This window comes from Heterodontus francisci, chromosome 8 (genome assembly GCF_036365525.1).
Source record: "Heterodontus francisci isolate sHetFra1 chromosome 8, sHetFra1.hap1, whole genome shotgun sequence".
Taxonomy (NCBI): Eukaryota; Metazoa; Chordata; class Chondrichthyes; order Heterodontiformes; family Heterodontidae; genus Heterodontus; species Heterodontus francisci.
In genome coordinates, this window is record NC_090378.1 from 24804083 (window position 1) to 24831577 (window position 27495).

Below are 27495 nucleotides of genomic sequence, written 5' to 3' on the forward strand. Positions count from 1 at the left end.
TTGGCATAGGGTAAATAAGATAGAGAGTTGAATGTGTGGATTAAAGATTAGTGTGAGAGAAATAGGTTTCAATTCATGGGGCACTGGCACCAGCACTGGAGAAAGAGGGAGCTGTACCATTAGGACGGGCTTCACTTAAACCATTCGGGAACCAGTGTCCTGGTGAATTGAATAACTAGGGCTATAGAGAGGGCTTTAAACTAAACAGTTGCGGGGGGTGGTGGGGGAGCGACGGGGGAGGATCAAGTGAGGGGAAATTTAGAAAGCTAAAGAGAAAAGGCAAGGCAGTAGTTCAGGTATCGATATGGATAATGATAACCAGGAAGACATGGAGCATAGAAACATAAGAGTGCACCAGCAAATAGGGTCAGAGTAGGGAAAAATGGTAAACAGACAGATTAAAGCTCTTTATCTGAATGCATGCAGCATTTGTAACAAGATAGATGAATTGATGGTGCAAACAGAAATAAAGGGGTATGATCTGATGGCCATTTCAGTGACATGGTTGCAAGGTAACCAAGGCTGGGAACTGAATATTCAAGGATATTTGTCATTTCAAACGGATAAGAAGAAAGAAAAGATGAGGTAGCCCTGTTAATAAAGGATGAGATCAGTACATCAGTACTGCAGTGAGAAGTAATCTTGGCTTGGAAGATCAAGATGTAGAATCAGTTTGGGTGGAGTTACGAAATAGCAAGGGAAAGAATTCACTGGTGCAGGTAGTTTATAGGCTTCCTAACAGTAGCTACAGTGTGGGACAGAGTATAAATTAAGAAATAATGGGCACTTGTAAGAAAGGTACTGTAATAATCGTGGGCAATTTTAATCTTCATAACGATTGGACTAATCAAATTTGCAAAAGTAGCCTTGAGGATGAGTTCAGAGTGTATTCAGGACAGTTTCTTAGAACTTTTATTGTTCAATAAACCAGGGAACAGGCTATTTTTGACCCAGTAATGTGTAATGAGACAGGATTAATTCATGATCTCATAGAAAAGGATCCTCTAGGGAAGAGTGATCATAACATTATAAACTTTCACATTTAGTTTGACGGTGAGAAACTTGGTCTGAAACTACTGTCTTAAACTTAAATGAAGGAAATTACAAAAGGTGTGAAAACTGAGTTGCTAAAATAGACTGGGAAAATAAGTTAAAAGGCAAGATGGTAGATAAGTAGTGACAGACATTTCAGGAGATGTTTCATAACTCTCAACAAAGATATATTCCATTGAGAAAGAAAGAAAGAGTCAGCAAGAAGGAAAAATCATCAGTGGCTAACTAAGGAAGTTATGGATGGTATCAAATTGAAAGAAAAGGTGTACAATGCTGCAGATTAGTGGTAGGCCAGAAGATTGGGAAAATGTTAGAAACCAGCAAAGGATGCTGAAAAAAATGAACAGGAAGAAATTAGAATATGAGAGTAAACTAGCAAGAAATATAAAAAGACAGTAAGAGCTTCTACAAGTATATAAAGAGAAAGAGCGTAGCTAAAGTAAATGTTGGTCCCTTAGAGGATGAGACTGGGGAAACAAGGAAGTGGCAGAGACTTGAACGAATATTTTGTATCTTTCTTCACAGTAGAAGACACCAAAAGCATCCAAGAATAGTAGAAATTCAAGGGGCAAAAGGAAGGGAGGAACTTGAAACAATCACTATCACTAGAGAAAAAGTATTAGGAAAAGCTTCTATAGGTACGTAAAAAGAAAAAGATTAGCAAAGACAAATGTGGGCCTACTACAGGCGGAGACAGGAGAATTTGTAATAGGGAATAAAGAAATGGCAGAGAAACTAAACAGATACCTTGGCCGGAATTTTATGCCGCCCCAGTGGGTCGCATGGTGGCGAGGGGGCGGCGTAGAATTGAGCAGCAGGCTCCGGGAGGCCTAACTGCCCTGAATCCGCCTCCGACCAAGTTTACGGAGGTCCAGTGGGGGGTGGGGGTGGGGGGGGGGTGAGAAGCGGCCCGCCCGCCCAAGGCCAATCAAGACCCTCAAGTGGCCACTTGAGGGCCCTCGCCCGCCTCCACGGGTATTTTACCCATGGCAAGTGGGTGTGCCGGGGACCTGAAAGGCCACCCAGCTATAGCTGTCGGCCTTTCCGCACCCCGGGGGGGGGGCCTGGCAATCGGGCACAGGGTTCCTGATTGAGGGCCGCCCCCACCTCCCAACCCAGCCCCGGGATCCAAGACACCTCCCCTCCCCCCAAACGACAACCCTAGCCACACCAGGGCACGGCCGATTCCCCCGGTGAGGCTGCCCGAACTTACCTTCTGTCCCGGTTCCATTGCGTCCTCCTCCGTCGGCTGGGCTGTAGTCTCAGCAGTGGCCACTGCTCCTGGTGACGCTGCTGATACTAAGAGCTGCCGGCTCGCTGATTGACTGGCAGCTCACTGAGGCGGGACCTCCTCCCTCAAGTGGGTGGAAGTCCCACCTCGGTCCAATTAAAGCCTGGGGATCCGTGAAATACGGGATGGATCCCCAGGCTGGGCGGGAGCGGGATTGGCACCGATATTTACGTCGGAGTCCGGTTCCCGTCAATCAGTGTAAAATTACGGCCCTTGTGTCTGTCTTCACAGAGGAAGATACAAAAAACTTCCCAGGAATACTAGAGAAACAAGGGACCAGCGAGTATGAGGAACTGAAAGAAATTAGTATTAGTAAAAAAAAAGTAGTACTGGAGAAATTAATGGGACTGAAAATTGATAAATCCCCTGGATCTGCTGATCTAGATCCCAGAGTGTTGAAAGAGATGGCTGTAGAGATAGTGGATGCATTCGTGGTCCTCTACCAAAATTCTATAGATTCTGGAACAGTTCCTGCATATTGGAAGGTAGCAAATCTAACCCCAGTATTTTAGAAAGGAGGGAGAGAGAAAACGGGGAACCACAGATCTGTTAGCCTGCCATCAGTAGTAGGGAAAATGCTCGAATCTATTATAAAGGATTTGATCACTGGATACTTAGAAAATAATGGTAGGATTGGGCACAGCCAACATGAATTTATGAAAGAGAAATCATGTTTGACAAACCTATTAGAGTTTTTTGAGGATGTAACTAGCAGAATAGATAAGGGGGAACCAGTGGATGTGGTGTATTTGGATTTTCAGAAGGCTTTCGATAAGGTCCAACACAGGAGGTTAGTAAGCAAAATTAGAGCACATGGGATTGGGGATAATACAGTCGGCATGGATTGAGAAGTGGTTAACAGACAGAAAACAGCGAGCAGGAACAAATGGATCATTTTCAGGTTGGCAGGCAATGACCACAAGGATCAGTGCTTGGGCCTCAGCTATTCACAATCTATATCAATGATTTGGATTTGGGGACCAAATGTAATATTTCCAAGTTTGCAGATGACACAAAACTTGGTGGAAATATGATTTGTGAGGAGGATGCAAAGACGCTTCAAGGGGATTTGGAGAGGCTAAGCGAGTGGGTGAAAATTTAGCAAATGGAATACAATGGGGAGATCTGATTGAAATGCACAAAATTTTGGGGGGCCTGGATACAATGGAGGTGAAGGGTCTATTCACCTTAGCAGAGAGATCTGTGATGAGGGGGCATTGATTTAAAATGATTAGTAGAAAAATTAGAGGGGAGATGAGGAAAAACCTTTTCACCCAGAGCGTGATGAGGGGTCTGGAATTTGCTGCCTGAAAGGATAGTTGAGGCAGAAACCCTCAACTCATTCACAAAGAGTCTGGCGATGCACCTCAAGTGCTGTAATTTGCAGGGCTACGGACCAAATGCTGAAAGGTGGGATTAGAATAGGTGAATCGTTTTTCGGCTGGCACAGACACGATGGGTAAGTGGCCTCTTTCTGTGATGTAAACGTTTTATGATTGTATGATTATATGATACTATGGAGAAATGTGAGGTTATCCACTTTGGTAGGAAGAACCGAAATGCAGAGTATTTTTTGAAATGATGAGAGATTGGGAAGTGTTGATGTTTAAAGGGACCTGGGTGTCCTCGTTCATAAGTCACTGAAAGCTATCATGCAGGTGCAGCAAGCAATTAGGAAGGCAAGTGGTATATTGGCCTTGATTGCAAGGGGATTTGAGTACAGGAGTAAAGAATTCTTGCAGGGGAAGGCGGTAGGGCAATGGGGGCAGTGGTATAGTGGTAATGTCACAGGACCAGCAATCCAGAGGCCCAGGTTAATGCTCTGGGGACATGGGTTCAAATCCCATCATGGCAGCTAGTGGAATTTAAATTCAGCTAATAAATCTGGAATTTAAAAAAAAGATAATCTCATAAATGATGAAACAATTGTTTTAAAGATCCATCTGGATCACTAATGTCCTTTAGGGAAGGAAATCTGCCATCCTTACCTGGTCTGGCCTACATGTGAGTCCAGACCCACAGCAATGTGGCAGACTCTTAAATGCCCTCTGAAATGGTCCAGCAAGCCACTCAGTTGTCCCAAACTGCTAGAGAAAAGTCTCAAAGGAATGAAACCAGACGGACACCCCAGCATCGAACTAGGCACCGGAAATGACAATGGTACACCCAGCCCTGTCAACTCCGCAAAGCTCTCCTTACTAACATCTGGGGGCTTATGCCAAAATTGGGAGAGCTGTCCCATAGACTAGTCAAGCAACAGCCTGATATAGTCATACGTATGGAATTATATCTTACAATGTCCCAGACACCACCATCACCATCCCTGGGTCTGTCCTGTCATTGGGACAGGGTATACCCAGCAGAGGTGGCGGCACAGTGGTATACAGTTGAGAGGGAATTGTCCTAGGCATCCTCAACATTGACTCTGGACCCCATGAAGTCTCATGGCATCAGGTCAAACATGGGCACGGAAACCTCTTGCTACCACCCTCCTTCAGCTGATGAATCAGTGCTTCTCCATGTTGAACACCAATTGGAAGAAGCACTGAGGGGGCAAGGGCACAGAATGTACTCTGGGTGGGGAATGTCAATGACCATTACCAAGAGTGGCTCAGTAGCACCACGACTGGCCAAGTCCTAAAGGACATAACTGCTAGACTGAGTCTGTGGCAGGTGGTGAGGGAGCTAAGAAGAGGAAAAGACTTACTTGTCCTCGCCCTCACCAATCTACCTGTCACAGATGCATGTGTCCATGACAGTATTGGTAAGAGTGACCACTGCACAGTCCTTGTGGAGAAGAGGTTCCATCTTCACACTGAGGATACCTTCCATCATGTTGTGTGGCACTACCACCATGATAAATGGAATAGATTTTGAACAGATCTAGCAACTCAAAACTGGTTATCGATTAGGGACTGTGGGCTATCAGCAGCAGAATTGTATTGAACCACAATCTGTAACTTCATGGCCCGGTATAGCCCCCACTCTACCATTACTATAAAGCTGGGGGATCAACCCTGGTTCAATGGATAGTAGAGGAGGGCATGCCAGGAGCAGCATCAGGCATATCTCGTGTCAACCAGGTGAAGCTACAACACAGGACTACTTAAATGCCAAACAGCGGAAGCAGCATGCAACAGACAGAGCTAAGCAATCCTACAACCAATGGATCAGATCAAAGCTCTGCAGTCCTGCCATATCCAGTCCTGAATGGTGGTGGACAATTAAACAACTGACAGGAGGAGGAGGTTCCACAAATATCCCCATCCTCAACGATGGGGGAACCCAGCACATCAGTGCAAAAGACAAGGCTGAAGCATTTGCGACCATCTTCAGCCAGAAGTGCTGAGTGGATGATCCAACTTGGCCTCCTCCTAAGGTCCCGAGCATCACAGATGCCAGTCTTCAGTCAATCTGATTCACTCTACATGATATCAAGAAATAGCTGAACGCACTGGATACTGCAAAAGCTATGGGCCCTGACAATATTCCGGCAATAGTACTGAAGGTGTGCTCCAGAACTTGCTGCACCCCGAGCCAAGCTGTTCCAGTACAGCTACAACACCGGCATCTACCCAACAATGTGGAAAATTGTCCAGGTATAGCCTGTACACAAAAAACAGGACAAATCCAACTCGATCAATTACCGCCCTATCAGTCTACTCTCGATCTTCAACAAAGTGATGGAAGGGGTCACGACAGTGCTATCAAGGGCCACTTACTCAGTAATAACCTGTTCACTGACACTCAGTTTGGGTTCTACCAGGGCAACTCAGCTCCTGACCTCATTACAGCCTTGGTTCAAACATGGACAAAAGAGTTGTACTCCAGAGGTGAGGTTACTGCCCTTGACAGCAAGGCAGCATTTGAATGAGTATGGCATCAAGGAGCCCTAATAAAACTGGAATCAATGGAATTCAGGAGGAAAACTCTCCACTGATTGGAATCATGCCTAGCACAAAGGAAGATGGTTGTGGTTCTTGGAGGTCAATCATCTCAGTCCCAGGACATCACTACAGGAGTTCCTTAAGGTAGTGTCCTAGGCCCAACCATCTTCAACTGTTTCATCAATGACTTTTCCTCCATCATAAGGTCAGAATTGGGGATGTTTTCTGATGATTGCACAATGTTCATCAACATTCTGACTCCTCAGATACTGAAGTAGTCCGTGTCCAGATGCAGCAAGGCCTGGACAACATTCAGGCTTGGGCTGATAAGTGGCAAGTTACATTCGCACCACACAAGTGCCAGGCAATGACCATCCCAAACAAGAGAGAATCGAGCTATCTCCCCTTGATATTCGATGGCATTACCATTGCTGAATCCCCCACCATCAATGTCCCGGGTGTCAGCATTGACCAGAAACTGAACTGGAGTAGCCATATAGGTACTGTGGCTACAAGAGCAGGTCAGAGGCTGGGAATTCTGCGGTGAGTAACTCACCTCCTGGCTCCCCTAAGCTTGTCCACCATCTACAAGGCACAAGTCAGGAGTGTTATGGAATATTCTCCACTTGCCTGGATGGGTGCAGCTCAAATAACACTCAAGAAGCTCGACACCATCCAGGACAAAGTGGCAGCGGTTTGTACCATCTACAAGATGCGCAAGGCTCCTTCGAATGCACATTCCAAACCCGCGACCTTTACCACCTAGAAGGACAAGGGCAACAGGTGCATGGGAACACCACCACTTGCAAGTTCCCCTCCAAGTCACACACCATCCTGACTTGGAACAATGGGCTGGATTTTACCGGGTCCCCGACATCAGGCTCTGTGGTGGTGGGGAGGGGTAGGGGTGGGGGGGGGGCGCGGTGGGGCCGGAAGATGGTTCCGGCAGAGGCCCACCCGGACCGATCCTCCTGGCGGCGGCTTGGCTCCGTGGCGGCAGCCCCGCCGCTGGGTGACGGGACCTTCATTTCAATATGCAAATCACTGAAATTAATAAGTTTAAAATAAACTTACCTTGAATCTTCTGGGCCCACTGCGATCCTCAGTGCGGCGGCTGGCACTTCTGTGCCTTTAATTCCCCGTCTGGGGAAAGCAGGCGTGATACTGACGGGGAGGAGGAGGAGTTAGGATTTTTACTACGGGGTGGGGTTGGAGGATGGGGTCAAATAAACGTAATGACTGTAGGGGCTGGTGGGAAACGGTGACCTTTAAACTTTATGCAGTATGGAGGGAAAGGTCAGATTTAAAAGGTAAGTGTTTTGCAGGGGGGAGGGCAAATAGTTAATGTAATTGTTATTGGGGGGTGGGAAAGGGGCGTTAGAATTTTATAAAATTTGGGGGTTATCTTTAAAAATTTAAACTTGCCGGCAGGGCTGGCTGCCTTTTACAAATGGCGTCAGTGCCTGCGCACTGGCAGCTGACGCCATTGCCGGTGTGAAGAGCCCACCCCCTCCATGTAATTGTAGGGGGCGGGCTGCCCTGGCTATTTAAATGAGCAGTCGCACAGGAGATCGCGGTGGCTCTGCGGCATTTTGTGAGCCCGCCGCCGAAAGCAGGATGAACTCTTAAAATACAGACCTGTTTCACGGTTCCTTCACTATCGCTGGGTCAAAATCATGTAATTCCCTTTCTAACAGCAGCCATGGGTGTACCTACACCATGTGGATTGCAGCAGTTCAAGAAGGCCACCACCTTCTCAAGGGCAATTAGGGATGGGCAATAAATGGTGGCCTAATCAGTGACGTCCACATCCCGTGAAAGAATTTTTAAAAATGTATAGAGCCTTGGCGAGACCCCACCTGCAGTATTGTGTGCAGGTTTGGTCTCCTTACATAGCGAAGGATATACTTGGAATAGAGGGAGTGCAACGACGTTCACCAGACTGATCCCTGGGATGGTGGGATTGTCCTATGAGAATAGATTGAGGAGACTGGGCTTATGTTCTCTAGAGTTTAGAAGAATGAGAGGTGATTTCATTGAAGCATATAAAATTCTTACAGGATTGATGCAGGAAGGATATTTCCCCTGGCTGAGGCGTCGAGAACCAGGGGAACCAGTCTCAGAATAAGAGGTAGGCCATTTAGGACTGTGATGAGGAAGAGTTTCTTCACTCAGAGGGTGAATTTCTGGAATTCTCTACCCCAGAAAGCTGTGGAGGCCCAGTCATTGAATATGTTCAAGACAGAGATCGACAGATTTCTAGATATTAAAGATATCAAGGGATATGGGGATAGTGTGGGAAAATGGCATTGAGATAGAAGATCAGCCATGATTGTATTGAATGGTGGAGCAGGCTTGAGGGGCCGAATGGCCTACTCCTGTTCTTATTTCCTATGTTCCTATGTTCCTAGAACCAATGGGACTAAAGGCTGACAAGTTCCCTGGACCTGATGGCCTGAAACCTAAGGTCTTAAAAGATGTGGCTGCAGAGATAAAGGATGCTGTGGTTATAATCTTCTAAAATTCCCTCGATTCTGGAAAAGGTATTGGAAAACCGCAAATGTAATGCTCTATTCAAGAAAGGAGGGAGACAAAAAGCAGGAAACAATAGGTTAGTTAGCCTAACAAATATCATTGGGAAAATGCTGGAATCCATCATTAAGTAATAGCGGGATATTAAAAAAAAAAATCAAGCAGGGTCAGCATGGTTTTATGAAAGGAAATCGTGTTTGACAAATTTATTAGAGTTCTTTGTGGATGTGACAAGCAGGGTGAATAAAGGGGAACCAGCTGATGTAGTGTATTTGGATTTCCGATAGGTATTCCATAAGGTGCCACATAAAAGGTTACTGCACAAGATAAGAATACAGCAGAATATAAATAGATTGGAGAGTTGGGCAGAGAAATGGCAGATGGAGTTCAATCAGGGCAAATGCGAGGTGATGCATTTTGGAAGATCCAATTCAAGAGTGAACTATACAGTAAATGGAAAAGTCCTGGGGAAAATTGATGTACAGAGAGATTTGGGTGTTCAGGTCCATTGTTCCCTGAAGGTGGCAACGCAGGTCAATAGAGTGGTCAAGAAGGCATACGGCATGCTTTCCTTCATCGGACGGGGTATTGAGTACTAGGGTTGGCAGGTCATGTTACAGTTGTATAAGACTTTGGTTCGGCCACATTTGGAATACTGCGTGCAGTTCTGGTCGCCACATTACCAAAAGGATGTAGATGCTTTGGAGAGGGTGCGGAGGAGGTTCACCAGGATGTTGCCTGGTATGGAGGGCGCTAGCTATGAAGAGAGGTTGCGCAGATTAGGATTATTTTCATTAGAAAGACGGAGGTTGAGGGGGGACCTGATTGAGGTGTACAAAATCATGAGAGGTATAGACAGGGTGGATAGCAAGAAGCTTTTTCCCAGAGTGGGGGATTCAATTACTAGGGGTCACGAGTTCAAAGTGAGAGGGGAAAAGTTTAGGGGGGATATGCGTGGAAAGTTCTTTACGCAGAGGGTGGTGGGTGCCTGGAACGCGTTGCCAGCGGAGGTGGTAGACGCGGGCACGATAGCGTCTTTTAAGATGTATCTAGACAGATACATGAATGGGCAGGAAGCAAAGAGATACAGACCCTTAGAAAATAGGCGACATGTTTAGATAGAGGATCTGGATCGGCGCAGGCTTGGAGGGCCGAAGGGCCTGTTCCTGTGCTGTAATTTTCTTTGTTCTTTGTTCCATGGTATTGGGGTAATATATTAGTACGGGTAGAGGATTGGCTAACAGGAAACAGACAGTCGAGATAAATGGGTAATTTTCAGGTTGGCAAACAGTAACTAGTGGAGTGCCACAGGGAGCAGTGCTGGGGCCTCAACTATTTACAACCTATATAAATGACTTGGATGGAGGGACAGAGCAACCAAATTTGCTGACGATACAAAGATAGGTAGGAGAGCAAGTTGTGAAGAGGACACAGATAGTCTGCAAAGGGATATAGATAGGTTAAGTGAGTGGGCAAAAATTTGGCAGATGGAGTATAATGTGGGAAAATGTGAGGTTATCCACTTTAGTGGGAAGAATGGAAAAGCGGAATATTATTTAAATGGAGAGAGACTATAGAATGCTGTGGTACAGAGATATCTGGGTATGCTTGTACATGAATCACAAAAGGTTAGCATGCAGGTACAGCAAGTAAGTAGGAAGGCAAATGGAATGTTGGCCTTTATTGCAAAGAGGATGGCGTATAAAAGTAAGGAAGTCTTGCAATTGTACAGGGCATTGGTGAGACCACAGCAACTGTACTGCATACAACTTTGATCTCCTCATTTAAGGAGTGATATATTTGCATTGGAGACAGTTCAGAAGTTCACTAGGTTGATTCCTAGGATGAAGGGGTTGTCTTATGAGGAAAGGTTGTGCAGGTTGGGCCTACACAGATTGGAGTTTAGAAGAATGCGAGGTGATCTTATTAAACATATAAGATTCTGAGGGGACAGAGAGGATGTTTCGGCTTAAGAACATAAGAAATAGGAGCAGGAGTAGGCCATTCAGCCCTTCGAGCCCGCTCTGCCATTCAATCAGATCATGGCTGATCTTCTCCTTCAACACCATTTTCCTGCACTATCCCCGTAACCCTTGATGTTTTTAATATGTAGAAATCTATTGGTCTCAGTCTTGAACATACTGAACGACAGAGCCTCCACAGCCCTCTAGGGCAGAGAATTCCAAAGATTCACCACTCTTTGAGTGAAGAAATTCCTCCTCACCTCAGTCCTAAATGGCCTGCCCCTTATTCTGATCCCTTGTCAGGGAGTCTAGAACTAGGGGACACAGTTTCAGAATAAGGGACTTCCCAGTTAAGACAGAGATAAGGAGGCATTTGTTCTCTCAGAGGGTCATTAATCTTTGGAATTCTTTTCCCCAGCAGGCAGTGGAGGTTGGGTCATTGAATATATTCAAGGCTGAGCTAGACAAATTTTTGATTGACAAGGGAGTCAAGGGTTATAGGGAGCAGGCAGGAAAGTGGAGTTGAGGCCATTATAAGATCAGTCATGATCTTATTGAATGGCAGAGCAGGCTTGAGGGGCCAAATGGCCTGTTCCTGCTCCTATTGCTTATGTTCCTATGTTTACTCTCTGATTTATTGTATAATCTATACACCGAAGACTTACCAAACCTTGCATATACGTCGGTCACTGCTTGATTCATGGCCATATCAATCAGACCTCTTCCCAGGCAGAAATGTGGAAATATTATCAGAATATTTTTCAACATTTTATTGAACAATTGCAATGCCTGGAACAGAAAAAAAGCATTATTAGCACTGGACTCTGATTATAGGCCAAATGAGGCACAAGCTACAGAACCCAAAGAATAACATACAAGTCTACTGTGTATCACTGTGTCATTTATCACCCTGTATCCTTGCCAGCCATCCATTTCTCTGTATCAATGCCAACTATTTATCATATTGCATTACTGCCAGTCATTACTCATGCTGTAGCATTAGAAGCCATCTATTATCCTGTACTTTTGCCAGCCATTTAATACCATGTACCAGTCAGCCAGCTATTGCTCTTTATCACTGCCATCCATCTGTTAGTCTGTACCATTGCCAGCAACCTATTAGTCAATACTATGCTGGTGATTTATTATGCTGTATCACAGTTGGCCATCTATTGCTCTGCACACTCTTGAACTTTGACAAAACAACAGAATTATAATTGGTCTTAAAATTGTTTAAGATCTGCAGATTTTCAGGAATTCATTTGTAGAACCAATTAAATGTTTATATTAGATGTAACTGGTGTACATTTTAAAATGATTGGCAAAAGAACAAGAGGCTACATGAAAAAAAATTCTTAATGCAGCAAGTGGTTAGGATCTGGAATGCACTGCCTGAGTGTGTGGTGGAGGCAGATTCAATCATGGCTTTCAAAAGATAGCTGAATAATTATCTAAAGAGAAAAGATTTGCAGGGCTATGGGGGGAAAGGCAGGGGAGTGGGACAAGCTGAGTTGCTCATAACAGCCAGCATGGTCATGATGGGCTGAATGGCCTTCTTCTGTGCTGTATCCATTCTATGATTGTATAAGAGCCCATTTACCAGATTTTTTAATTGTCCAGTCTTTTTGTCCTATCAACTAATATGGTCACCAGTTAAATCAACAAATCAGTTACTTTTTCAGGAACATGCTTAAATAAAATGTGTGATTGGTAGACATAAGAAACCCAAAGAGAACCTACCCTGTTATTTTCAAACAACTCAAGTACAAAGGTGGCAGCACTGCCATTGATACCAATGAAGAGATTGATGCAGGACAGAGCCACATAAGCAGTGCTAGGAACACTGAACACGAAAGATGCTGGGTACATCATGGGAGTCACAGCCCACCTGGTAAAAGGAGAGAAAGATAAGTTTTAATGGCAGTGTTAATACCGGAAAAAATGTAATATAACAAAGATATCAGAAAACAAACGAAGCAGACTTCTGAGAATGTCTTACCCATAGAGCAGCAACAAAGCTATGAAAGCAGGCAGGTTTTGTGGAGAAGTGTAAGATTTCTTATTGAAGCCAATGAAGATCATGACCACCATTACTGTGGTCACTGAATAGTTACACTGAAAAGTGGAAAAACATTCACATTTCATTCTCAAGACAATGTTACAAATGCTGCCAGATCACACACCTAATGAGAGTGGCGATGCAATCGCTAATTCTTAGGTCTTTCACTTTGAGATTCATTGGCCTGACCATCTATCTAAATATACTGTTCAACCTATCCAGAAAGACCCCAAAGAATATAATGCAATTACAATCACTTTTATTTCTCTTTCTTCTATATTAGTCAACCTGTAGTGTGTCTTGGAAACCCAACACCAGAACACTGCTACGATCCCACGCTATGAGACCCAACACAAACAGCAATTTCAAGCTGTGGATCACAGTGCAGTGGAATTGGCAGAGAATGTTAGAACTCAAAACATTTAATCAATTAATAGCTTCCATGAAAAAGGCACCTTCACACAGCTATCAACTTGTTAACATTATATTTCTAGATGACCTTATAATGTGGATTTGGGAAGATAAACCCAGTCCATTTATTTCACGGACTCAATGCAATGACAGCTTATTATTTTACGGACACTGAACAAATTTCACAAAAAATGGATAAATAGGACTTTGACAATGATACAGTCTTCTCTCTTTCTTGGGAATAGTTCAAATCTAAGTTTTATGTCTTCAGCTCTGGATCCTTTAAAGCTAATCTAAAATTTAAAAACTTCTATTTAAATCTTTGGGCAATTTAGATTTCTAACTCTATTGTGCTACTGAAATGTGTTACAGTTTCACACCGAACATCTCAAGGTGGATAACATGCTATAGGACATAGTTAACAACTGTTATTGCCTTTAAGTTCTGTTTAACTACAACTTCAGTTTCCTGGCAGATTGCGACATACCATATCCCAGAGAAAATTGGACACCCAGTAAGTGGTTGGACTCGTTCCACTGACAAACTGTAGGTGCTTAGCATTCGAGACCCTCTCTTGGATCAGGTAGAGCACAAAGCTGGCTGGGACAAATGACATGGCGAAGACCACACTGATTGAAATCACTGCATCCACTGAGGTAGTAAGGCTGAAATTGCAGTCAATCTGGTGTTACTGAAGGCAAGGAGCATCAATAAATCTAGCAAAACTATAATGAGAGAGGTTCACATGCTTAGTTTGATTTTCACAGCATACTGATGATGCTGTCAGAGATTACTTTCCAAATACTGGAACTACTAATTGATTGCAAGCAATAAAACTCATCATGGTCATAAACTGCTGGTCATTAAATGTGCCCACAGCTCTCATGAACTTACACAGTAATTTCTGAAAGCTGCTCCTTTGTCAGATTGAGTGGATGGTTTATAACGGTGATGCCATAGTCCTCTGCGTCATGCTGGTCGGGTAAATTTGCTCGGAGAATCGCATTGTTGGCAACATTCATGAATGCAACTATGGCATGCCAGCCTTTGTTGTTGAACCACACCTGTAACAGGTTGTTATATTTAAATGTTATTGCAAGGCGCCAGGCCATTCAATACTAAATCTGACACCATTTTTTATAGCTCGAGGGATAACATGGAGTGCCAAAAAAAAAGCAGGCAATGTTTACATTGGAGTTCATTAGCTACCCATAGAACCATAGAAACATTACAGCACAGAAGGAGGCCATTTAGCTCATTGTGTCTGCACCAGCTGAAAAATCTAGCCACCCAATCTAATCCCAGTTTCCAACTGACTTCACACCCTGATTCATTTAAGCAGCTTTCAAAAGTGTGACATCACAAGTTAAAAGCAAAATACTGCAGATGATGGAAATCTGAAATAAAAACAAGAAATACTGGAAATAGCAGGTCTGGCAGCATCCGTGCAGAGAGAAGCAGAGTTAACGTTTCAGGTCAGAGACCCTTCTTCAGAACCCATAAGTTGATATACGAAGGTGATGAGTCAGGGAGCAGTAAGCCACGGGTTGGTGCCCCTACTCCCTTGTGCTGAGTTCCCAATCTTGGCTCATCAAGAGCAATGCCAAGTAAAGACTGGGCGCTTCCAAACACTGAAGACATGGGAGTTCCGAAAGACCAGTGTGGCACATCTCCTAGCAACGGGCTACACAGAGACTCTGGCAAAAGATTGTATGATCATATCTAAGAAATATTTTACACACACCATGGGGACGACGCCTGACAGAGTCTAACATTTTAAAATTTCACTTGGAGTAAATGTTGCCCACATTACAAAATGGAACAAGCATAGTCATAGAGCCATTACATCACAGAAGGAGGCTATTCGAGCCATTGAGTCCATGCTGGATCAGCCCTCTCAAAATGTAATGCACCATTAAATCCATTTATTGACTTTACCTCAGTATTTATTTTCTTTTTAAAAATCAATGGCAAGGCCTGATTTTTTTTGTATTTATCAAGGTGAAGAACATCAGTGCTGGGGAATGGAAACTTATCTCTAATTTTGTCATTTCGTGTTAGCATCAATGTGGCAGATAGTGGCAGATACAGCAATCATGCATGTGATGTGATTTAAATTCCACTCAGTGCTGACCATAAATCAGATCAACATCATCACTCAGAAATTATTGGATCGTCCTAGGAGTGGGACATAACTCATAATCCTTGTGTCTTCATAATGTACCTGTGTAAAAGCTGATTGACAGGTGGAAAAATTAATTACCACACAAAAATGCAAGTACAAAAATATATATTATTTTAATATCTAAGAAATATAAACATTCCTGAAATAATGATGTTAGACATTTCACCTTTGCATCTACGTGCTTTACAACTTCCAGGCTCAGTTAAACCTCTTTAATAATTTATGTTTTATGGAGAATGTCAAGTTCGGAAACACACCTTGATGTTTTCTTCAGTCTCCAAATGCTTCAGGAAATCATTCAGGCTTCTGAACGCCATCTGTGTATTATTGCCCTATTGCAAAAAATAATTAAATTAAACCATACAGTTATAGAAGTAATAAAATGGAAGGAGCAGTATATCTTTTGCATCACTAGAGGGAGCAATGAATACATGAACTGAAAGTATTCACTGTCCACATACATATTTAGCACTGAATTGCCATTGTTTTGCCTGTTCATTTGGGTATAATCAACATTCAGCTTTATAAATATACATGTTAAGGATGAGACTTAAAATTAAGAATTGTAGCCAGTGACAAACAAATCTAAATATCGCTTGTAAGTAAGAGTCACATTTCCCTGAGAACAGAAATTTGAACGAGTTGCAAGACCAAGCATAGCTCCCAACGTGCAAGCTGGATGTACCCTGGAGAGAGACAGACGACCAAAGAAAGAACAGATGCCACATCTTTGGATGGGGATTCACTGTGCTGACATCCCAGGAAGGAAACCACAAGTGACCAGAGGAGGTGAGAGAGGCAACTCTGCTCCTGTGACTCAGAGGGATGAGCTTGCACAAGATCGAGGAGTCACTTTGTTAAACCTATGAGATTACGAGCAAATTGCTGAACTAGACTCTAACATACTTTGCGGACTTGTTATTCAAAGCTGTTGATTTGCCAGCTATACAAAGAGTTCAACAGGAAACTAACCTTGCTGACTTCATGTCAATCATACATACTGTGTTTTTTTTTTAGAGATACAGCACTGAAACAGGCCCTTCGGCCCACCGAGTCTGTGCCGCCCATCAACCACCCACTTATACCAATCCTACACCAACCCCATATACCTACCACATCCCCACCTGTCCCTATATTTCCCTACCACCTACCTATACTAGGGGCAATTTATAATGGCCAATTTACCTATAAACCTATATAGGTTATTTCGTAATGTCCAGCCAGTGCTGAGTTACCCTCATATATTTCAACTGCCGTTGTAACCTTAAGTTTATTAATTCTTTCAGTTAATTACATCTGCCTAAGTACTATGTGCACTTTTAATGTTTAGCATTAAAATGTTGCTCATTTGTACCATATATGCTAATAAATAAATATTAGCTCATGATTTTGATTTCTGATTCCTTCTTTGATGATGTGGCAAGAAAAGATTAATTTATTCACTCAGCGATGTAATCCTGTCTCCCGGGAATCCGGAGGGGACATGTTGGTTTCTGTATCGGTTAATATAATTTAGACCGGTCAATGCAAGACAGTTCATCAGATCAAGACATCTGATAATGCCTAGACATGGGCTTTAGATTATCTGGAAGCTGCTCAATAAGGTATTAAGGACATGCTGAGTTCCTTTTAATTAAGGCCCCTTTATTCATTCACCAATCAGAGTGCTCTTCTTACCAGCTTTTAAGAAATTTCTTGACGCAAAGGGTTGTCGGCTGCCCAGAGCTTTGAGCCCTCTGACTGGGCCCTCTGAATGCTTTACCACAGAGAAAGGTTGAGGCCCAACACTACTTTATCATTTAAAAGGAAAGTTGTATAAATACTTGATGTAGAGAAAGATAAAGGTTATGGGAAGAGAGGAGGGCGGTGGAATTCATTTCGGATTGGTCTCGCAACTGAGCTAGCAAAACATGATGGGCCGAATGGTGTCATTCTGTCCTGTTAACTTTTGCTTCAGTTACAACTTCCTCATTTAGGTAAACCACACCAAGTAAGGCATGATACAATGAAACTATCATATTGATATGAAAGAAAATCTAGTTTGCAATGACGGATAACTAATGCATGTGTAACCTACCCCAGTGACATTGAACATTCGACCCAACTGACTAAAAATGATATTGATCTGTTTATGGTCGAGGTGTAAAACTGGAAGTTTTCCTCCAATCGAAATCCCACCGTACCTAGAATGTTGAAACAGCAAAACACCGAGCTGACAGTTTGTACTTCTCATTTTGTAACATACAAGCAATTACCACAAATATTTTCAAATTGCTTCTCTTTCAGTGTCAAAAAGTAAACTCTCCCAAGGCTGGAGTCATACTTAACGCAAAAGAGGGTGGTTGTTACTGGCCAATCATAGAACAAGCCATCTCTGCAGGAGTTTGACAGTGTCCTAGGTCCAAACATCTTCAGCTGCTTCATCAATTACCTGCCCTCCTTTATAAGATCAGAAGTTGGGTCGTTTCCTGACAATTGCACAATGTTCAGCTCCATTTGCAGTCTGTGTCCACATGCAGAAAGACCTGGACAACATCCTGGCTTGGGCTAATATAGGGCAAGTAACATTCACACCACACAAGTGTCAGGCAATGGCCATCTCCAACAAAAGGGAGTCCAACCACCTCCTCTTGGCTTTCAATGGCATTGCCATCATCAAATCCCTCACCATCAACATCTTGGGGATTGCCACTGGCCAGAAACTCACTAGTCCAGTTACATGCCGGGTCTATTAGAGCAGGTCAGAGACTGGGTATTCTGCAACGAATGAGTCACCTCCTGACTCCCAAGGCCTCTCTACTCCCTACAAAACACAAGTTAGGATTCTAATGGAATACTCCCCACTTGACTGGATAGATGCAGCTGCAACAACCCTCAAGAAGCTGGATACCATTCATGGTAAAGCAGCCCGCTTGATTGGCAGCCCATCCACCACCTTAAATATTCATTCCCTCCATCATCAGCACACTGTGGGCAGGATTTTGCCATCTTTGAAAGTTTTCTGCCGTTGGGAACAAATGTGGGTCCCAACGCCGTTGGTGTTGGCTGGCTGCAAGGCATCGGGGATCTTATGGGAGGCGGCCAATTATTAGGCCGCCTCCATGTTTGCTGTCCAGTTAAAGATGGTGGGTGGATTCCTGACATGGGAGGCCCAATCAAAGGGCCCAAAGCTCTGGATGGCCGGCAACCCCAGAAGGAGAGCTGGTCGCTGTAGGAGGCAGAAAGAGCACCTCAAAATGGAGGCATTCTCTGTAGTATTCTGAAAATTTACGCATGGCCACAGCAGTCAGGCCATCATTATGGAGGGGGAACCCCCATCACAAGATGCTTGTGGCTGCAGCTGTGGCCATTGCACTTCAGCTGGTGTGATTGAAAGGAGGCATCGATGGCCCTCTCATCTGCCGCTGGGAGACCAACTCCAGTTACATGCCAGGCACTGGCTTCATCGGGGACACATCCGATATTGGGAAGATCCTGGTGGCACCATCAGCTTTCCCCAATTTGGCCTCTTAATGGCCTCTTCTGCTGCCTCCGGCAAGATTGCTCCAAGATAGGAACATGTCAGGGAGCCAACCCAATGCACTATTTTCTAAGTTTGCTCCCATTCCTGCCTCCGCAAGGCCAGGAAGATTTCACCCTATATCTGCAGTGTGTACTACCTGCAGCAACTTACCAAGGACTCCTCGACTACACTTCCCAAACCTCCACTACCTAGAAGGACAAGGGCAATAGGTGCATGGGAACACACTCAACTCCAGATTCCCCATTAAGTCACACACCATGCAGACATGAAAATATATCATTGTTCCTTTATCCTCGCTGGGTTTAAATATTGGAACTCATTTCCTAACAGCACTGTGGATGTATCTTAACCACACGCACTGCACTGGTTCAGGAGCATGGTTCACCACCATCTTCTCAAGGCTAATCGGGGTGGGCAATAAATGCTGTCTTTACCAGCGATGCCCACATCCCAAGAATGAATAAAAAAGATGCCCTTCCTTCCTGCTCTGTCTGCTATCTCTCCACATTAACAACCCATGTCAGAAGAATCACTTGACCCCTATCTGAATGATAATGAATTTCTAACAAAACCAGGAATTGCTGGAAGCACCCAGCATCTTCAACACGTCTGCGGAGAGAATGAAGAAGTTGATGGTTCAGCTGCAGTTAGAAGAGAACAAAGAACAAAGAAAATTACTGCACAGGAACAGGCCCTTCGGCCCTCCAAGCCTGCGCCGATCCAGATCCTCTATCTAAACATGTCGCCTATTTTCTAAGGGTCTGTATCTCTTTGCTTCCTGCCCATTCATGTATCTGTCTAGATACATCTTAAAAGACGCTATCGTGCCCGCGTCTACCACCTTCGCTGGCAACGCGTTCCAGGCACCCACCACCCTCTGCGTAAAGAACATTCCACACATATCCCCCCTAAACTTTTCCCCTCTCACTTTGAACTCGTGACCCCTAGTAATTGAATCCCCCACTCTGGGAAAAAGCTTCTTGCTATCCACCCTGTCTATACCTCTCATGATTTTGTACACCTCAATCAGGTCCCCCCTCAACCTCCGTCTTTCTAATGAAAATAATCCTAATCTACTCAACCTCTCTTCATAGCTAGCGCCCTCCATACCAGGCAACATCCTGGTGAACCTCCTCTGCACCCTCTCCAAAGCATCTACATCCTTTTGGTAATGTGGCGACCAGAACTGCACGCAGTATTCCAAATGTGGCCGAACCAAAGTCTTATACAACTGTAACATGACCTGCCACCCCTTGTACTCAATACCCCGTCCGATGAAGGAAAGCATGCTGTATGCCTTCTTGACCACTCGATTGACCTGCGTTGCCACCTTCAGGGAACAATGGACCTGAACACCCAAATCTCTCTGTACATCAATTTTCCCCAGGACTTTTCCATTTACTGTATAGTTCACTCTTGAATTGGATCTTCCAAAATGCATCACCTCGCATTTGCCCTGATTGAACTCCATCTGCCATTTCTCTGCCCAACTCTCCAATCTATCTATATTCTGCTGTATTCTCTGACAGTCCCCTTCACTATCTGCTACTCCACCAATCTTAGTGTCGTCTGCAAACTTGCTAATCAGACCACCTATACTTTCCTCCAAATCATTTATGTATATCACAAACAACAGTGGTCCCAGCACGGATCCCTGTGGAACACCACTGGTCACACGTCTCCATTTTGAGAAACGCCCTTCCACTGCTACTCTCTGTCTCCTGTTGCCCAGCCAGTTCTTTATCCATCTAGATAGTACACCCTGGACCCCATGCGACTTCACTTTCTCCATCAGCCTACCATGGGGAACCATGGTAGGTTGCTTTGTCAACTTCCCTGTCTCTCTGCAGGTGATGTCTGGCTTGCTGGGTTTCTCCAGCATTTTCTGATTTTGTTTCAGATTTCCAGATTCTGTAGTTTTTTTTTGCTTTCTATGTTTACTATTGAATATATTACTGGTGCCATTTGGAAACTATGCATGGAAACTGCGCTGTGCAATGAAAATAAATGGATGAATGGCTCCATTGAAATAGCAGAGAAATTTGATCTGAACATTTTAAGTGTTCAGATAATATCACACAGTATAATTTCCAGGCTAATCATGAGACTTCAATGCATTTCAAATAGCTTTAATCATCAGAAAACTATACATAAAAAACAATGTTACATAGTTGTGTGTGTGACACATGTACATTGAGGTTCACGTCTATGCATTTACATAATGAACACACCAGACAGCTGGGATTTACAAAGTATGAAAAAAATAACTCAATACCTTTGTTCATTAACCCAGTACTTGCTTGTCATGCTGAAATTATAAAGAAAATGAAAAATGTTAATCCTCACAAATTGTTAGACACCTTTTTCAAAACAAATTTTATAAATAGATAATTTTATTGCAGCTAATAATGGCCCAGGTTTTGCAGTTGTAATGACTGTGAAACCATCAGTGCTCATTGTCATTACAGCTGTGAAACTGACAGCAATTTTTGGCATCTGTACATGTGGATTTGCAGGCAGTTATCCAAAAGTTGTTCCTCCACAGTTGAAGTTCCTGCAGGTGGCAATCTTAAGAAATCAGTTGAACTGACTTGAATGTCCCCTTTTATGCTGTAATATCGCTGTTAAAAAAACCACACAAAGTTACAGCTTGTTGAATGAGGTGAAATCAGGGTTTTAACAGTGTACTAAGTAATAACTACTGCTGAACACCCTCTCTAGCCCTGAAAAACTATTTTTATATTTGTGCAATGTCTAATTTCTAGATCATAAAAATTCCATCGGATTTTGATAAAACAATTTTTTTAAAGTTTATTATATTTCAGCTTTTACCTTACTCCCATGTGTGTGTCCCAATCTTTATTTCACTATCTTTAAAATTAATAAAAAGCGAATGATAGTCAGTACATTTTGCTTCTTTGCTGTTTCTGAAAATTCTTCAATGCGATTGGCTGCTTGGTCCATTTGATGACATCACTGTTGCTGGATACCTGGAGATTCCCTAGACTTGACGACAGAATCAAACTAACATCGCGAAAGGGGAAGTCCACACCACAGAGATTGCAAGATCTTTGTGTGCAGTTTTTTCAAGGTCAGTGGGGAGTGCTGTCACTTCACCGCTGACTGCAAAATCAAGGCCATTACATTACTTAGATGTAAAAAAGGTTTTGTTTGAGAATTCTTGCTGCTGAATACGGAAGTGCATGTAGAATGGGCCCTACCTGCTCTTTATTAGTTTGGGGTACGTTTTGACCAGGAAGTCTGACATGTTTCTTTGTGTAAGATTCTGCAGGATGTCAGTTGTACGTTGGATTCTCTGCAATGGAGAAAACAACTCATTTTGTGACAACAGCTAGAATTTGGTTTACATTTATTAAATAAAACAGGCTTCCACAAAGAAAAATTGAACTTGTAGCTAAACTATCTTTTTCCGTTTTCTTGGTAACAGAGTTAATATTGAACAGTTCGATAAGATAGTCTTACAATATCTACTCTTAACACCACCACATTCACACACATAGACACTCACGCGCAACACATGCATATACATATGTGTGTACACAAAAGTCTATTTTATTCATTTGGAATTAGAAAAGAGTGTGATTAATACCTGCACTGGAGGAAGGCCACCAGCTGCTGCAGGGCAGTCAGGTAGCATAATCAGCCTACTTCTTGTACTGCACTGGCAGGATGGTGAAGGGTTGCTGCCAGAATAGAATGGAGATTGCAGTAGGTTGACAAGCATAGGGTCACGTCTTGGGATTTCCCAGTCAGAGGACTGATTACTGCAAGGGTAACCCCTGTTTTAAAATAAGTACAATAGTATTGTTGTAAGATGCATGCTGGAGGTTGAAACAGGATCTCTTACATTAAGATACATTAAACTTGTTTTTAAGTACTGTATTGATCTTGAAACATGATATCAGAAAGGCAGATCTAACCTTAGCAAAAATGTGCAAGTGACAACATGAATAAAAACAAAATCAGCCATCTTACGCGATGGGATTATCCTTCATACACCGTGTCCCAAATCCAGGTTTATTTACCAGCACCTCTGTCAATTGACTCAGCTTCTTATTCCATGGACGTTCATTGCTATCAAAATGAAGGTAAAGGACATATTATTTAACAACAAATACATAAAATGCAGATCAAGACAGTTTTTATCTTGACCACTTTTCTAAAGTTTCATGGTAAAAAAATATAGACTTACTTAATATAAATGCATACAATAAACCGGGGTGTCTACATGTCTTCACGTTACCCAGTTTGTGCTTCTTTCTTATTAGTTGGATTGTCTGGTTTGCATTTTGTGGAGCTGAAGCTTTATAAAGGGCTGCTTCTAGTGCTGTGAAAAAATCCTAAACCAGATCACCACGGTATACTGGTGTTAGCAGCCTGATATGCACACCAATGGGAATGCACTTTAACTTTATGCATTGCCTCCATTTACATCTAAACAACCCACAAAAACAAAAGCTTGGACATGGGCCGCAAATAACTACAATGTGTTCAAGTTCCAGATTACATTCTAAGGTTGTATCTGCATTATTTTGGAAATTAGTAAGAATAATTAAAATACAAATGTGTATAAAAAGCAATCTAAATAGTATATATTAATCACCAAAAGTGTCAGTGTTGCGGAAATCTTACTTATATTTTATAAAATATATTGAAAATTTAAATCAAATGGAATTCCACTAATTATGATTGTCAGTTTTTAATGGTTTAAAAAAATGGTTTTGGAATTTTAAAACCAGAATGATCAGAAGAACTTTGGGTGCTGCCAGAAAAAGGCTTGCATTTATAAGACACCATTCACAATGAATTACTTTTTCAAGCACTGTTGGCATTGGTTTGTAAACATATACTGCAGCCAATTTGCACAAAGTTTTGACAAGCAGCAAGGAGATGAATGGCCAGTTAATTTGTTTTGCTAACAATGGGCGAGGGATGAATGGTAGCCAGGACTCTGGAAGCATTGCCCTGTTCTTCTTAGAAAAAGTGCCATGGGATCTTTTATGCCCAATGGGAAAGACAGATGGGGCCTCAGTTTATCACCTCACCTGAAAGACAGCACCTCTGACAATGCAGCACTCTATCAAGCTCTGCACTGAAGTGTCAGCCTAGATTATGCACGCAAACCCTGGAGTGACTTGAATGCACAACCTTCCGACTTAGGCAATGAGCTACCATTGAGCTAAGATATCACATATGAAATCTTCAGCCATTTTTTTATTGTCCATAAATTAAATGGCACATAATTTTAAACAAATATGAAATTGTCAAAAACAGTTTGAACAACCCTACCTGAAGAAGGTGTACTGTTTGCCATACATCCACGGATGAAGTGTTAAACATTTATATTCCCCAAATGGAGGGATTATGAGTGAGAAGAACAGAGCCAATAGCACAAAGTTTGCAGGAAGGAGAAACTGTTAAAACGGAAGAAGTTTAACTTGGTATTGAATCAGTTACAAATCCTTGCAGTCGATAAAATTACACTTTATGTTTCACCACAGTAAACGTGTCTTCACTTCTGAGAATCATAGCAGGTTGTCAAGAAATATATCCAGATTTTAGGAAGCTCACTACAATTTTCAGTGTGAAACAAAGGATGGTTTACAAGAATGGAATGCTTCTATCCTTCAATACTCTGCTATTTCAGAGGGTCATTATGACCTACTATAGGCAACTCAGCCCAGCACTGAAACAGTACTGGTTCACATCTCGCTGGAGGATGGTTACCATGGCTTGGGATCAGTTCCAAAGTCACTGCCAATCTGAATATTCCCTATTTTTATGTCTAAAGTCTCTTCAGAACTTATTTATTGGATTCCTACTGAAACAGACAAATTAAAAAGGAAGAAAAAAAACTTGCATTTACATAGTGTCTTTTTCATCCTCAGGATGTCCCAAAATGCTTCACAGCTAATGAAGTGAAACCAACAACAACAACTTTATTTATATAGCACCTTTAACATAGTAAAACATCCAAGGTGTTTCACAAGAATATTATCAAACAAAGCCACATAAGAAGATATTAGGGCAGATGAACAAAAGCTTGGTCAAAGAGGTAGGTCTTATGGAGCATCTTAAAGGAGGAAAGTGAGGGAGTTAAACAGAGTTTTAGGGAGGGAATTCCAGAGTTTAGGGCCTAGGCAGCTGAAGGCATGGCCACCAATGGTGGAGCAACTAAAATCAGGGATACCCAAGTGACCAGAACTGGAGGACCACTGATATCTTGGAGGGTTGTGGGGCTGGAGGAGATTACAGAGATAGGGAAGGGTGAGGCCTTGGAGGAATTTGAAAACAAAGATGAGAATTTTTAAAACAAGTCATTGCTCAACTGGAAACCAATGTAGGTCAGTAAGTACAGGGATATAGACAGCAGAGTTTTGAATGACCTTAAGTTCATGGAGGTTGGAAGATGGGACGCCAGTCAAGAGTGCATTGGAATAGTCAAGACTAGAGGTAACAAAGGCATGGATGAGGATAATGAAATGTAATCACTGTTGTAATGTAGGAAATACAACTAGCAAATTTCACACAGCAAGCTCCCACAAACAGCAATGAAATAATGACCAGATAGCTGCTTTAATGATATTTAATCAAGGGATAAATATTAGCCAGGACACCAGGGAGAACATTCATGCTCTTTGTTGTACAACACAATGGAATCTTGTATACCCACCTGCAAAGGCAGACAGGGAATCTCTCATACTACACTGAAGCATCAGCCTAGATTATGTGTTTGGGTCTCTGGAATGGGGCTAGAACCCAAAACCTTCGAGCACAGAGGCAAGAGTACGACCCACCGAGTCACAGCTGACACTTAAATTGAGTGAATACTTTCAACTTAGCACCCAAAGCCTAAATTTCCATCAGTGACTATTGGATTAAGTTTGACCCTGGCTTATGCTTGGTTGTCTCTTTGTGTAGTTTATTTTGTTTCGTCAAAGTGAAGGATATTTGTGCTGGAGAATGGGACACTTCCGCATTTCAGGCATCAAGTTGTGATACTGAACCATACAGATCAGGAAACCTACAGGTTTGATCTTTGGTTTGTGCTGAGTCAGCTAAACTCAGCCAGGGTAAGCATGTGGAGCTGGTCTCAATGCTCCCATGCTGGAATATGACTCTTAATCCCTGCTAGGAATCAACATGCTTGGACATGGGGGAGGGGAGGCAGGATAGGGTCAGTACCCAATAAAACAATCTGAGGACAGTGATTGTTCATATTCAAACATGGAAAAATAGCCTTTTGGATGAGGTACATTAATGCTGTCGCCTCCACAAGGCAGCACCTCTGCTTGAATGAGTGCTTTCGGAAGAGAAGGGAGAAACTTGGGATCTGTAGTGGATGAGTACAGGAGAGTGGGGAGGGGGTTCAATAGGAACGGCAATAAAGTTTATCTAAGCAATATTTTGTTGTATTGGTAGTTACTGCAGCATTCATCTTGTTCAGTTTCAATGCTCTGCAAATATTGTACATACATTTAAGGGCAAACCACATTCAGGGAACAACTTAGATAAGTATAGCCTGATACTTTTCATTGTACCTGTGCCAAGAAATCCTTCTGACTGCGAATAGCATGGTTGAATCTTTTGATAAACAATGCCTTGAACTGTTGTTTAATAAGGTCTGAACCTTTGATCTGCCTGGAGCCTTTTCCATCATTTCCACCCACTTGTTGGTTGTCAGTCATGGTGTCAGGAGCCCCAGCAGCGGCTGTATCTGTGTTTTCTGCCACTGGTTCTCCATTTGGTTTCATCTCAGAAGCAGATGCTTTCCTTTCAATATTTTGTCCTTTCTCCACAGCCTGTCCATTTTGAGAAGCCTCTTTGGTTGCTAAGTACATTCAGATTTAAAACATTATTTAAATTTTTGAACAAAATATTGGAAATATACTGGCTTTATTTATGAGACTTAATCTTATTATCTGATAAATTATCAAACGATATAAATTAAGGATGAATACTGAATGCAGAATATCTGTGTCCTGTCCTTGACTTAAGTCGTACATTTTCCAAATCATGTCAATTTACATTGGCTCCCTATCCCGTAGTTCATTGATTTCAAATTCCTGTTTCTAATCTAGAAGTCCTTTCACAGCCTTTCCTCATCCTAGCCCCATGACCCCTTCCACCTTTATGCCTTCTCTGAGCCCTTTGTTCATTCAATACTGACCCTCTGTGTACCCCTCTAACAAACAAAACTTGACACCGAGCCGCTTACGTTAATATTAGGACAGGTGACCAAAAGCTTGGACAAAGAGGTTCGTTTTAAGGACAATTTTAAAGAAGGAGAGAGAGGCGAGAAGTTTAGGGAGGGAATTCAAGGGCCTAATTGGCTGAAAGCACAGCAAAGGAAATTAGGAACGTGCAAGAGGCCAGAAGTATTCGTGGAGAAGGCAGAATAAAAATGAAAGACGCTTAGTTCTGAACTGCTCTGCCTTTAGGAGATGTTGGGTGTAAGCAATGATGGAATGAGGACATCATGTGATAAATCTATCTAGACTCTTGTTAGGAAGTGACAGCCCAGTGAACCATGAACAGCCCAGTGAACCATGGACAATCCTACAACACA

At 42.8% G+C, this 27495-nt stretch overlaps 1 protein-coding gene across 1 annotated transcript in view; it reads right to left on the minus strand.

Moving 5' to 3' along the window:
- Window positions 1-27495, minus strand: part of abca4b (ATP-binding cassette, sub-family A (ABC1), member 4b) — a 158970-nt gene that overhangs the window by 34394 nt on the left and 97081 nt on the right. Inside the window, exons 28-40 of the mRNA XM_068036820.1 lie at window positions 26468-26757; window positions 24216-24340; window positions 22902-23000; window positions 22516-22705; window positions 22127-22221; window positions 21181-21213; window positions 17460-17565; window positions 15640-15714; window positions 14092-14261; window positions 13685-13862; window positions 12727-12842; window positions 12468-12615; window positions 11393-11516 (exon numbers count right to left, since the gene is read on the minus strand). Of these exons, the coding sequence (XP_067892921.1) occupies window positions 11393-11516; window positions 12468-12615; window positions 12727-12842; window positions 13685-13862; window positions 14092-14261; window positions 15640-15714; window positions 17460-17565; window positions 21181-21213; window positions 22127-22221; window positions 22516-22705; window positions 22902-23000; window positions 24216-24340; window positions 26468-26757 (1749 nt within the window). The remainder of the gene's footprint in view (window positions 1-11392; window positions 11517-12467; window positions 12616-12726; window positions 12843-13684; window positions 13863-14091; window positions 14262-15639; window positions 15715-17459; window positions 17566-21180; window positions 21214-22126; window positions 22222-22515; window positions 22706-22901; window positions 23001-24215; window positions 24341-26467; window positions 26758-27495) is intronic.